The sequence below is a fragment of the Podarcis raffonei genome, chromosome 1 (genome assembly GCF_027172205.1).
Source record: "Podarcis raffonei isolate rPodRaf1 chromosome 1, rPodRaf1.pri, whole genome shotgun sequence".
Classification (NCBI taxonomy): domain Eukaryota; kingdom Metazoa; phylum Chordata; class Lepidosauria; order Squamata; family Lacertidae; genus Podarcis; species Podarcis raffonei.
Genome location: NC_070602.1, coordinates 31812647 through 31826578, shown reverse-complemented (window position 1 = coordinate 31826578; position 13932 = coordinate 31812647). Strand labels below are relative to the sequence as shown.

General features: G+C 41.7%; 1 protein-coding gene across 2 annotated transcripts in view; it reads left to right on the top strand.

Annotated features, from left to right (window-relative positions):
• LIN52 (lin-52 DREAM MuvB core complex component) overlaps positions 1-5892 on the top strand; it is a 35324-nt gene extending 29432 nt beyond the window's left edge. For both annotated transcript variants that reach the window (XM_053379706.1, XM_053379716.1), the window contains one exon: positions 5534-5892. In XM_053379706.1, coding sequence (XP_053235681.1) covers positions 5534-5589 — 56 coding nt within the window. In that variant the 3' untranslated portion in view covers positions 5590-5892. The remainder of the gene's footprint in view (positions 1-5533) is intronic.
• Positions 5893-13932: the final 8040 nt, after the last annotated feature.

The following is a 13932-nucleotide window of genomic DNA, read 5'->3' as shown; positions in this document are numbered from 1 at the left end:
TGAATGTCCACTTGCACATGGACAGTTTTGGATACAGCCCATTGTTAAGTCACAGTATTTCACGATCAAGATTTGAAATACGTAGAGCAAATATTACCAGCATAATCAGCTTCTCTTCATCACTTAGAAGTGATGAATAACATGTTCCAGATATGACTCATAATTCATCTTTTTTTATTCATTTATTTATTTGATTTATATGCCCCTCTTCACTGAAAGATCTCAGGGAAGTTCACAAGATAAAAGCACAAATAAATAGTTAGAACAGAAACAACCAGGCCTTTTTTGTTTCAGCCAGAACTCTCTGGAAGTCAGTTCCGGCACCTCTTATGCCATTGCCATTGTAAGAGAACAAGGATGAGTTCCAGAACCTCTTTTTCTAGAAAAATAGCACTGGCAACAACAAAACAATATATTTGATATGTGAACACTGTATTCTGGAACTAGAAAGTAAAATTATAGATCTGTAATGATGAAGTGAAGCCAGTATATGTAAACAACATTCCATCCATGAATGGAAGGTTGTATAGAACCGCAAAACAATCCACACAATTATATTTTAATCTCCATGTCTGCATTCAGTTTCTTTGGCATAAGTTGCATGTTTCAACTACTATTCATTCTGCCCTTAACAAACTTACAGGGCAAGGCTGTTATGAACACAGAACTCTTCACTTAAGGTCCCTTAACATGCAATTTCTATGCTAATGGTCAGTGATTTTACATATAAGTCTGCTTTCAAAGCCGTGTTTCTTATAACATGGTGAACATAGCACATCAGTGAAAAGCAGTTGAGAAGTTATAAGTATTTTACAGAACTGCCCTCAGTTACAGCTGTGAGCTATGTATAAGAGTGCATAAAATGGCATTGGCAGTGTTGATTGTTGCTAATTGCATCAAGGAGGCTATAACTTATACCAAGTTAGTCCATTGGTCTGTCTTGCTCGGTGCTGTCTACTCTTAACTGACAGCAGCTCTCCTGGGGTTTCAGGATACCAGGGATTGAACCCAGAACCTTCCTTCTGCAAAACAGCTATGCTGCCACTGAGCTATGGTCCTAATGAAATGCAAATTGTTCTATCTGAACACATTGGGCATCTTTATGCAAAAACAAGCCATCTCCCCTTTCCCGTTAAGGATCCTTCAGAGTGATAGCTGCTTACATAAATGTAAGTCACTGGTTTCATTGGTTTTATCATAGTAAATCCTCCATTATTTCCTGGCTATCCAGAGCTTATGACACAGTGCGGCACAGAGATACTATATGCATGAGAATGCCCTTTATGAGATGTTGGGGACCAATGAGCCCCAATCTCCAGCAGAGGGTTCTTTTCTAATTAAATTGCCATTGGAAGGAACATCCTAGCTGCAGTTTCCACTTTGGACCGAAGGCCAAACATTATGAGTCTTTGTCATTTGATTAAAAATGTTACTTAACCTTTAAATTGCTACAGATGTAAAGATAGCCCTGAGTTTCTAATGTAATCTCCTCAAAGTTAAAATCGGGAAAATCTTTGTGTAATGAAACCCATATGTCATAGTGAAAGGATGCAAAGCGCTGGCAGAGTGGGCTGCTCTCGCAGGAGATTCTGCACCCAATCTTGTTAACCAGGGCTGCTTTTGGTAATCCCTCATCTCCTCACTTGCAAGAAATCAATCTGTACTACTGAATCGCTTCAACCAACAGCCACAAAATTTACTGCGGGAGGCAGTTTGGGGACAGTTGTAGTGCGAAGGGAGACCAAGGCAACAAGGCTAAATACAGGATTGAGGGATTGAAGTTCCAAAGAGGAGATTATATTAAACTGTGCTCCACCCTCCTTAGCAACTGGGAAATTAAGCTTCCGTTTTTGGATTCGGCCTCTTCTGTCCACTACCTGGTTTGAGATCCATCTATTCTAAGGCAGAAAATTTAATTCCTGGTTCAAGAGCTTCTGTTATTTATAGCAACCCAATGGCTGTTTCCTAGGTAGTCCCAGGAAAGGGCGGATTTGTTGAAATACTCAGCTTTATTGTAACCTAGGCCGATTACATCCTAAATTGTTGTTTTCTGTGGTCTTTAGTGCCCCCACTTCCCCATCTAACTGAGGAGATTAATTTGTAATCGAGCTATTGCAGTTGTATCCATTGTTGGTTTTCTATTGTAGTGATAGAGAGAGTAAATTTTGCCTGGATAGGGCAATTCATGCTTCTCTTTCATGCTTTGGTTTTTTGCTGGAATGATAAAAAATTGTATGATGCCCCACCTCCAGTAGGCAAGTCCCTTGGATTAAGTATATTTTTAAAAATATTCCAGTGTAATCTAGTATAATTTTGTTTATCTGTTTTATTTGAAAACGTACCTCTACTACGTAACTGGCTTCCCTCGTTCCCATGGGTAGTCAGTAGCGACAACTAATACTGTAAGTTTCCCTGACAACAATTGCATTTAGGATGTTGACTGCACTTTCTTCTCTTCCTTGTTTCTCAACCAAACTAAGCATATCTGGAATTAGATTTTTAATGAGGTGGGGGGAAATGTTGAACTGGACCAACGCTAAACAAAAAGAACCATTTAGCATAAGAAACATTTTTGGGTTTCCTTCCCAAAGTGGGGTAAACTACAGGGAAGGGGGCAACCCAGAGGGAAGAGTGCCCAAAATATTGGGAAAGAGCACTATCCTGTCTGAATTTGCTTGTTACCAGCAATATACTGCGAAGGAAGGAGTGCGTGTCTGGGTAGATCAGCTGCTAGACAATCAGCACACCCAAAGAAAGTAGCAAAATGCAGAAACTTCTCTGCACAATATGGATGGCCCTTGCTTATTTGATGGCTATAAGGACCTTACCTTAGTTTTGTATTATAGCTTTTAAAATTTAAAGCCTAGTTGACTCCTAAGTGTGTATTGAGAAGAGGAATACAGAATAGCAGAAGGCTGTCTCCTGCTCCTAATGGGATTTCGTAGCAGCATGTGCGAGTTTGTTTCAGAAGTCAGAAATGAACAGATGTTGGTATAAATTACCTCTGTGTCTGATGTCTTGCAAATTAAAAGCGCGGTTGGCATCACTAAACAATTTCACCAGGTGGGGGGGGGAGGGCAAGCCGGGTGGTGATTATTGTAGCAGGTCGGTAAGAATCTTTAAGCTGCGGCAGAGCAGGATAGCAAGGATAAAGGAATGAAGAATAAAATGAGAGGTCTGTGAATTAATCAGAAATGTTAACATCTCCGATGACAAGCGAACAGGAGGGCACGTGCTCAGGAGCAGCCCCCAACTCACAGTAATTTCACTTGGAGCGCAGAACTAGTCAGTGCTCGCAGCCTGATTTATAGGGTGCAGCCCTCTTCAGGGGCGCCTAGTTGTCACACATTCGTATATCTCCTATATGGGACTGGGGCTGTGGAAAACTTCCACTCCATCAGTTGATAATGCTGCAGTTTGACATTACTCGAGCAAGAGCAGGGCATGAGATTTAATTCAACTTTCTTGAACCTCAAACTTCCAGTGATGATGTTTTTAAGTTATTAGGGTTTATCCCCTTTATACAATTTAGAAAAGAAAAGCCCCCCCCTCCTGGAGCGTCTCACTGCACTTTTTAAGTCTCTGAACTTCACATATATGGTGTAATCGTGGCAAAATTTGAAATAGGAAATGATAGTCTTCAGGTTACACAGCAAGGTTCAATATAGTTGACTGTTTTTCTGCAACTAAATGTCGGTTGAGTGAATATGGTTTCATGTTTTCTATTTCTGTGTGCATTGTGGTTGTGTGCCTGCTTCAGGACCCCTCAACACCACCAACATCACTTCAGCACATTTAATAAGTATTTGGATGGTGCAGTAAAGTTGGGTTTCTGGTGTGGGAAAACAATCACGTGGCCATTTTTTAATCAATATTCACTCAACCTGCACCTTCCTTAATTACAGTCCTGTGAATTGGACCCGACTTAAGGGTATTATTATATACATGTTCTAGATCAGTAGTGGAGAACCTCTGGTCCACAGAGGTATCATCTGCCCTACACCTGACGTCAGTTGTAGGTAAAGATGCTTCTAAGTGAAAGGGAATTTACAAACCCCATTGGTCAATTGAGCCCCTTTTAAAGCCATCTAAGTTAGCGAGTAGCTTAGTTTAACGGTCAAGTGTTTGAAGGTGTGCTTCCTTCTGTTTGTACAAAATTGTACACAATATCGAAGTGTGGTTGCAGCTTAGATTTGTATAATGACACTACAGTATTAGCAGTTTTATTTTTAGTCTTACGACATGGAGTTTTCACAGCTGCCATAGATTGAACCAGTGTTTTCGCTAAGCTGTCCACCACAACCCCAAGATGCCACATTGAATTGATGCAATAGTACAGGAAACTCCCCACCCGGAAGAGGCAGGTGGATCGCGAGAAGACCCTCAGAGCCCGAAGAAGACATCCTTTTTGTGCTCTGGGGAGGGTCTCCTTGCAAGCCATGAGCCCCAGGGTGCTCCCCACTTAAACACATTTCACTTATGGGCGCCGAATGTAACCCCCACATAAGTGGGGAGTTGCCTGTTCTGCCCTTGCAGCCAAAATCTTCCCTCCACTCTCAAGACTGGGTGGTCTGACCTTCATAGTAAAGGATCCCACAGGGAATTTTGATACCTAGGAGTCTTTGCAGTATATTAGCCCTCTGTCTGCATTTAACCTATCCACCACAATGAATGGGCAATTTACTTATTACTCAAGAATGGGGAGACAGCATGCAAGGGAAAGTGTTTGTGTATTTTCTCTTTGAAATTTTGGTCTTTGGGACACCTGCAGCTAAAACCTTGGAACTCCAAGTCAGAAATGTTTCTGTAGGAAAGTAGCTGTGTAAAAGCTCTGTGGTGCTTTTCACAGAGATTGATGACACACAGGGAAGCATATATATACTTTGCCTTGCTGTATTAAGCACTCAGGGAATGACAATACAGCGTGAGAGGGTAGAGCACAGCTCTGTAAACTCTACTTTAACACACCATCCATAGATGAACTACTTTGAGGGAATATAAACTCCATTTACGTTATAGCATCCAGGGACTATCACTGCCAAGGGAGAGTGGAAGTGCTGTCTCATTTATGTTTAAGATCATAAGCAGCCAGGGACAAGTAATCTTGAAATGGAGGGAGACAGAGGTCCATAATCTCTGAAGGGTTATAGCATCCAGGAAGAGATGCCCTGAGGAGGAGCAATAGCGCTCTAGATTATACTATTCATAGATGGATATAGCAGGAAAACTGAAAGGGCGAACCTGAAGCTAGCCGCAGAGGAAATAAAGGAAGTGGGTGTAGTAAGAAATGAGACAGCTTGTGAGTATTACAGCTGAGCTTTGACGTTTTCAGTGCTTGGCCTGCAATTCCAGACTGCTAGGAACTCAGAACCGCAGCACAGATTTATTTCTTCACTTTATATCTTTTTTGCTACCTCTTGGCAGCAGAAAGCCATTTTAAATGAATTTCACAAGTGGGGTTAAATATTGTAAATTATCCAGCTCTACTTGTTTTATGTTAAGCCTTTTCCCCCTTTCTTTCTTGTGATTTCAGCAAGAGAAATGACTCGAGGGAAATTTCTGAACATCCTGGAAAAACCCAAAAAGTAGCTGAATATGGAGTTTGGAAAGAAATACACCTGGCTGCTGGAAGACGACCAGAATTTCCCCAAATGCCTGATGCTTACAGAAATGCTCTCTTGCCTCACCTCTTTTCTGAAGAGACACATCCAGGTTATTTTGGCAAGGACAGACAACAGTTCCCCAGCAGAACAATTTGACCTGCCTGCCTCTTTACTACCCCTACACGTTTTGCTAGAATAATTTTATGCCAGTCGTGTCCAAATGGATACATTCATTCATCCGCAATTGGCAACAGCATATTTTTTAAAATAAAAGCAGAGTTGCTTTTTATTACCTGGTTCTGTGACACAGGCCTGTACATCACACGGCATATACAAGTATATGTCTGCATGCACGTGCATGTCCCTCTTTTCCTTTTGGGACAAGAACTCAACATGAATAATGCCACACGGAAGAAGCCACCACAAGTGTGGTCCTGAATGAAAACTAATTTTTATTTATTTATTTTTTACATTTTGGCTAATCTCAAGACTGCAAAACATGTTTGATTTCCTTCCAGGTTAGCTGTATGTATTGGCCACAAACATTGCAGATAAGATGATGCGGTTTCCTCTTCCCAAAGCTCACATAGCCTCAGGTGCTGAGTGGGATTGGGAACCACATGCCAACATGTAATATGAATTAATGGATGTATGTTTGTTTGAATATATATTTGTCTCTTAGGGTGGGAAATGTGGAAGGGGCCTTTCTAAATAATGAAAGAAAATATCCTCCAATCGTTAATACCCAGAAGATGGTTCTTCAAAATTGGTTTCTCTTACAAAGAAACATATTGGAGAGATGTCATTATTGTATCACTTGAATCACATCTCCACCCCACCCACAAGCAATAAATCGCTTGTCCACAAGATGCATGGTTAGGATATTGTATTATGAAGTTGCTAGTTAAACATTTGAGCATAATCCAACCAGAAGCAAGCAGTTTTAAGTCCCATGCATCTCAGTGGGGAGATTGAACCTCTCTCATTCTGAAATAAGTGGGATTCAAAAGAGCTTAACTTTGGGTGTGGCCTGAATATTCTACTGAAAATTCTATATAGATTTCACTTTTCTCCAGGGCAGAGCAAAGCATTTACGTTGTGGGCACTGGATATACATTGAAATATTTCAGCACAGAGACCTTAGCGTGTCCTTTTCAATTTGCAGGTGATATAGGGTAAGCTTGGAGCTGTACGAATAAACTATAATCAACTAACTATATATATATGCAACTTCACATGATCCTGCAAGCAATTCTGTGTTAAGGCACTTTGTACAGTACACAAGTGAGAAATCTCTGTTGCAGCGCACCTGCCAGTTTCAGCTGTAAATCCTTGGGTATCTGTCTATCCAATAACAAGAGGGACTTTTCAAAGCATAAGAAGTTTAGCAAAATCTTCACTTGTTTAAGTAATGATCACATAAGGTCACAGTATGCACAATTGAGGCTCAAATATGAGGTTGCGTTGCTGTGGGAGCAAAACTGCATATAATGGTGAACAATGAGATTGAAAGCAAGAGAAACTGTGGTGTTGGCCAGAGAAATGTTGATGAAATGTTTTTCATGTTGACCTGAAGTTTATATTTGTTTAGGAATATTGAAATTCTTGCATCTATTTTATATATTTGTGGCTTTTCATATGTATATCGTAAACATCACAAAATGGGTTTTTGTGTACACGTTGAAGTTACGTTGGGACAGAGAGTTCTGAACTCTCCCATTGAAAGCAATGGAATGTGAAAGTGTTTAGCTCCAGTTTCCTCATGCTCTGTATATTTGTTTTTATTGTGAAGGTTCTTGAAACACATTTTTGAGGCTGTGAAACTGAAAAGTTTAGGCAACACCTAGGGTAACTTCATGTTACCACCTAGTCACAAATCACCATTTTTAAAATTAGTTACCATTTTTAAAATTAGTTGTTAAAAAGCATTTCTTTTTTATTCTGGAAACTTTTATCCTTCATAGATAGGGCAGTAATCTGTATATGCCCTAGTGTTGGGATATTTATATATTTATATTTTTCAGTCTTGGATATGATGGGAATGTATTTTTATAAATAGTAGTAATACTTGATCGGGTTGTCCTGAACAAGTAACCTGTATGGTATAGCTCCATGTTCTTAAAATAAATAAAGATTAAACAATGCATTTTCAAAAGCATGTGAAATAAGGAATTTTGTTTCACCAGTGATTTTTAGCCAAATACCAGTTTGATTCTATGTATGCCCCAGCTGGGAATTACTTATACATTTCATTAATGAATTGCTTCCCATAGAGTTCACCTAAGTTTGAGACTTGAAAATCAGAATTTAGTTACTTATAAAGAGTAAGACTTGCGCTCTCTCAGTCTACATCCCTAAATATCCTCTATAACAACCATATGAATTTTTGAGTACAGTCTCAAGTTTCTATAGTATTTTAACATCCAAATAATAAATAGAGCAAAATGGATTCTGGTCTTTCAGGATGCCCAATTCACTTGCTTTTATACATTTAGAGCGAAGTCATTTTGTATTAATTAAGTCTGGCAAATGTTGGAGTGTTTTGAGATAATTACGGAAGGAGTCTTCCTTCGGGTTGACTTGAATCTCCTATGGTCCACAATGGAAAGTGTAGCTTTGTAATAACGGGGAGGTTATCTAATTAGCAATTCAATTTAATCTGGTTTTAAATATTATTCAGTAATCATAGCTGCATGGTGTTACTAAAGGATAGAGTTAATTGAAAGCCTTAGCTGTGCATTTCCATACCTTAATAAGCTTGGAGAATAGGAGACATTCAAAGAGAAAAATGTTACATTCAAGTGTACCCTGTTGATCCTATTAAATCTTTTAGCAGCCCTTCATATCCTGAAGCACTAGGTTCTGATGTTGCAAGCGCAGAACGTGGCAGACTTTTGTGTGACAGCTTTCTAGGGGTCTTCTCCTGCCAGTTGCTGTGGAAGAAAGCTATTTCCTTCATGCCCTAGCTGGTGAGTTTCCCATAGGAATATGATCGAGTCAGGGTGTGAAGCAGAATGTTATATTAAATAGGCCAGGTATGGAAAATCTTTGGCCCTTGAGATGTCGCTAAACTACAACTCCCATCAGCCCCAGCAAGCATGGCAGATGGGCAAGATGAAGGATGAAATGGCTTGTCCAGCGGCAGTGGAGCTGCAACACTAGTTTCCTAGCAGGTTTGTCATTGGTACTCACAGAGAGAGGGGGTTGGAGAGGTCAGCAAAGTCAATCCGGTGTTTCCTCCCATGCATCTGCACTGCCCTGCTCTCCCCCTTCCCACTCCTAGTAAGCAGCAGTGACACAACTGCCAGGCAGCTAATATCACAGATCTACCCCACAGTGGGAAGCCATGTCTGCTAGGTCTTAGGACATGGGTAGTAAAGCAGAGACATCACCTTGCCAACCAAGGTCCATATAGTTAAAGCTATGGTTTTCCCAGTAGTGATGTATGGAAGTGAGAGCTGGACCATAAAGCAGGCTTATCGCCGAAGAATTGATGCTTTTGAATTATGGTGCTGGAGGAGACTCTTGAGAGTCCCATGGACTGCAAGAAGATCAAACCTATCCATTCTGAAGGAAATCAGCCCTGAGTGCTCACTGGAAGGACAGATCCTGAAGCTGAGGCTCCAATACTTTGGCCATCTCATGAGAAGAGAAGACTCCCTGGAAAAGACCCTGAAGTTGGGAAAGATGGAGGGCACAAGGAGAAGGGGACGACAGAGGACGAGATGGTTGGACAGTGTTCTCAAAGCTACCAGCATGAGTCTGACCAAACTGGGGGAGGCAGTGGAAGACAGGAGTGCCTGGTATGCTCTGGTCCATGGAGTCACAAAGAGTCAGATACGACTAAACGACTAAACAACAACAATACAGATAATTAAGATGTAGATTTATACATCAGCTATCTAACACCTTAATTTAGGGTGGAGGGAGCCCTTTTTGTTGTTCACAACTGAACTACTTTAAAATTATCCAGCAATCTACTAATAGATCTGCATTTAGCTGCTGCCAGTCCCTGCTCTGCATAATTCTAGTGGCTCCCTGAAGATAGCAGCAGGGTGAACATCTAGACTCTCCATTAAAATGGAGAGCATGAGACTCTTAATCTCAGTCGTGGGTTTGAGCCCTACAGTGGGCAAGATTCCTGCATTGCAGAGGCTTAGACTAGGTGGCACTTGTGGCCCCTTTCAACTCTACAAAGTTTTCTATTCTATTCTATTCTATTCTATCCACAGTTTAAAATGGTGTGTGTGTGTGTGTAAAATCTCATCAAACTGTTTCCAGGATGTGACTCCAGACATTTCTATGCATCACCATTTCAGCACTTCAGTGGTTTTGTTCTAAGTAAAGTTCAGAAAATATGTCATCTGAAAATTGGTGATTATCCAGCTTGGGCACTAGAGCCATGTGTAGTGGCAGAGAAAGTGAAAAGTCATGTAAAATGTGCAATTAGTTCCCATGTTTCACAGCTGAAAGTATTTTGACCTTGCTGGGGACCCCAAGGCACTGCATTCCATATTTCCTTTCACTTTATCATTGGTAACCCAGCGTCACAACAAAGTGATAAGAGCAGCTAATGCAATAAACAGATTAAAAACAACAACCCGTTTTGCATTGTTCTTTGGCCAGTGCTGTGATCAGAGCAGTTGACTCCAGTCAACTAACTTCCATGCAGAATGAGGCTTTTGTTGTTGTTGATCGGTTTGTGTTGCTGACCCCTGACCTCCATGCTGACTCTTCCAGCACTGCTCCCTGGCGAACAAGACACTGGAGCTTCCTGCTGTCTCTGTTACAGACACTAGCTGAGAGAAAGCAAAACAGAAAAGGTGGTTCTGCTATACCTAACCATTCACTGTTGAATAAATCGTTCTTGTTTCACCAGTCCCCCAAAAAGCTGTTTGTTGTCAGAGGAAGTGGAAAAGAAAAGGGAATGCTTTTTGAGGGCAACAATAGCCACAGAACTTTTTCTCCTTTTTTGTAACAGCAAGTTGTACTGTTAATCTTGTCCTTTTATGAGAGCCAGGGTGGGTGGCTCAGGAATAACATATTTTTCAGCTCTGTACTGCAGTTTTCTCAATGCATTGCTGCTTTTTTAAAAATTCAAAACAAAACAATGTCCTATTTTTTGCAGCACCAAAATATCGCAGCTTATCCAGAATTATTGGCAAAGGCTGCCTCAGACAAAATAGAAAGCATTAGATGTCATACTTTTGAGATGGTTTATACATTGGATCACCAACACAGTGCCCACAAGCACACAGGTACCTGCAGAGACCTTCCCTGGCACTCAGAGGGTCCCACCTCCCACAAAAAAGACTTGAAAAAAGCCTTCTAGTCAGATGTCCCCATGGGCCTAAACAAGGCAGTCAGTGACCAGATGAAACTTTTGACGTGTTTACATCCAATGCATTTGATCATAGAATCATAAAATTGTAGAGTTGGAAGGGATCACGAGGGTCATCTAGTCCAACCTCCTGCAATGCAGGAATCTTTTTGCCCAACATGGAGTTTGCACCCATGACCCTGAGACTTAAGAGTCTCATGCTCTGTGACTGAGCTCACCCTCTTCTCATATCTAATACAAATCCACTCAAATCAACAGTCCCTTCTTGACATTATTCATTCTCATAACACTATAAATGATCTAGAATATAGTCTTGTCTAGAGACACACCAGAGCTATGCAGAGTGCCATGAATCCCACTAGCAGTGCCATTTATTCCTAAACTTCTGAGTATTTGAGCATCCTAGATGTTTTTTGTGCCATTCAGATCCAGGGAATGTGTACGTATAAAAATTCAGCAGCCCATGTTTGCTGCTAGTGTTCATCTGTTTCTTGTAGCATAGTTCTTCTTACTTCCAGTTGGTGTTCCAAACAGGTACCTAGTATTGAATCAAACAAATTCAGGTATGTGACTAGCTGTTTGTGGGCAGTGTTATCAGCATTGCTCTGAAATAGTGCCCCCAAAAGGCCAGTTTTAAAAAGCTGTTCCTATCACCTTTACTAATCAGAATGATTTTTTCAGTTTTCTAATTACAGTGGTACCTCGGGTTACATACGCTTCAGATTACATATGCTTCAGGTTGCAGACTCGGTTAACCCAGAAATAGTGCTTCAGGTTAAGAACTTTGCTTCAGGATGAGAACAGAAATCGTGCTCCGGCGGCGCAGCAGCAGCAGGAGGCCCCATTAGCTAAAGTGGTACTTCAGGTTAAGAACAGTTTCAGGTTAAGAACGGACCTCCGGAACGAATTAAGTACTTAACCCGAGGTACCACTGTACTTCATTACTATTGTCATTGGTTTTTCAAAATGCACACACGTGCACAAGGGGCATAGATGAAAGGGAGGAAACATTAGGTTAAAGAATATCAAATTAGTAGTCCTTATAGCACACAATTTTTCATTTTTCAAATATTTACTGGGTTATATATGCTTGCCTTCCTGGGGAGATTAAGCTAGTGCCTCTGTTTGTTGGACCATCATTTAAAATGCTGTGAATGAAAAAGATTGGAAGGTAAGTCCATTTCTGAGCCTATCCTGTTAAGTATATTACCTTCTATTTCCTTTCCCGTCACCTATGCCAAGGTCAATTGAACATCACTCTCTGTTGTGAATCCATTAAAAGCAATTATATTCTTTCTGGAAAACTGCACAGTTGTGATTGCACTATGGAATGCAGAATACAGAGTAAGTAGAGAGAAGGAACCCAGTAACTTGAGAAAAAGGCAAGCAAATAGTTCTCATGGCTACAGAGAGACACCTGAAAGCATGCTGGGACATTATATATTTGCATTCAAGTTTAGGAACCCTGCTGTTTGTGTGAAGCTTCCAATGTAACTATCAGCCATTCCTTAGTTCCCAGTCCATATATCTCTCTAGGCTTTTTATTCTCCTATTTCCTTTTCCATGAGTCCTAGACCTAGAATAGCTGGGAATGGCAAGCGTTGGCAAACAGTGTAATGCGAGTGAATGAGAGATTCATATGGAAATTTGCCCCACTGACAGCATGTGCTTCCTGAGTCAGCGTTACTGTTTCAGCTGATCACTTCGCAAGGAATAAGCCTTTCCTCAAAACTGGTCTGAAGTCCAGTGACCCAGGTGAGCGTGGAATCGCCGACGGCAAACTGGCTGGCAGGAAGGAAAGAGAGGAGAAAGGCTGCGATAGAAGCGTGAGGGGAAGAGGAATGTGGACAGTAGAGGAAGAATAGGACGGGTCAAGGACAGACTTTGCCCCTGGCAATTACTAGCTGACGTGAGACCTCCTGGCGTCCTTCCCTTTGGGTCCCTATGAGGTAGTAGTCGGAGGCTGTTTTCTCATTGCCTGTCCACTTCCCTTGCTCCCCCCCCTTCCAGTCTGTGGCAGCTCTTGTTGCATTTGTCGTGCAGGCCGCACTGGCTGTTGCTTGTTAGGAGAATTTGCTGCCCCCCCCCCGCCAAAGTCAGGCCTATGGTAAGAGCCGTGTGAAGCGGAAGACAATTAGGGGCTTATTAGTGTCCCGGGGAGACGTGTAACTTGTGTTGCTGGGACTTACCAAAACAGCGAGAGTCTTATGGGCAAGCTCCAGCCGAGAAAAGACTGAGGGATTGTCTCACCTAATTACGGGGAATGGGCCTCTTTGTGTTTGTGATTCGGTACGGTTGTCCGATCGCTTTTCTCCGGCTGCTGGCTCAGGCCGAGCTGGAAGTGTGCTAATTAGAAGAGAAATGGACGTAGTGATCCTGTCAGCTCTTGTTACCGGCGGGGACAAAGCAGAATATTATTCTGAGGCACTGTTTTGTGAGTGTCCCTCTCCCAGCTCTCATTAGGGGAAAAGGCGGGCGGCTGGGTGGGGAGGGAGGGGATCCTACCGCATGGACGGGCTAATGGAGCCCAGGCACCGTTACTGTGCTAATTAACGGGCTCAGGCAAGGCCTTCGTCAACCAGCAGCCGCGGCCATTACACCCGGAGACTCCACCACCTCAACCAACTGGCTAAGGTGAGAGGAAGCGCCTCGACCGAGCTGGGTGCCAGCTGCTCGGCCACATCCCTGTTCTTAATAGGGTTGGATCCAGATGTTATTAGTTACTAGTTGTTGTTATTATTATTTATTAAATTTGTATACCGCCCTATACCCATAGATTTCAGAGTGGTTCACAAGATAAAATTCCAATATAAAAAAACACAACACAAAATACATAAGAAAAACAAAGACACCCCAATAATCCCTCTTTCTGCAACACATTCTAAAAGGGGATCAGATGTCAATTGCCTGGTTAAAGAGGCACCTTTTCACCTGGTGCCTAAAGGTGTATATTTGAACCTCCCTGGCCCCATTGAAATCAATGAGATA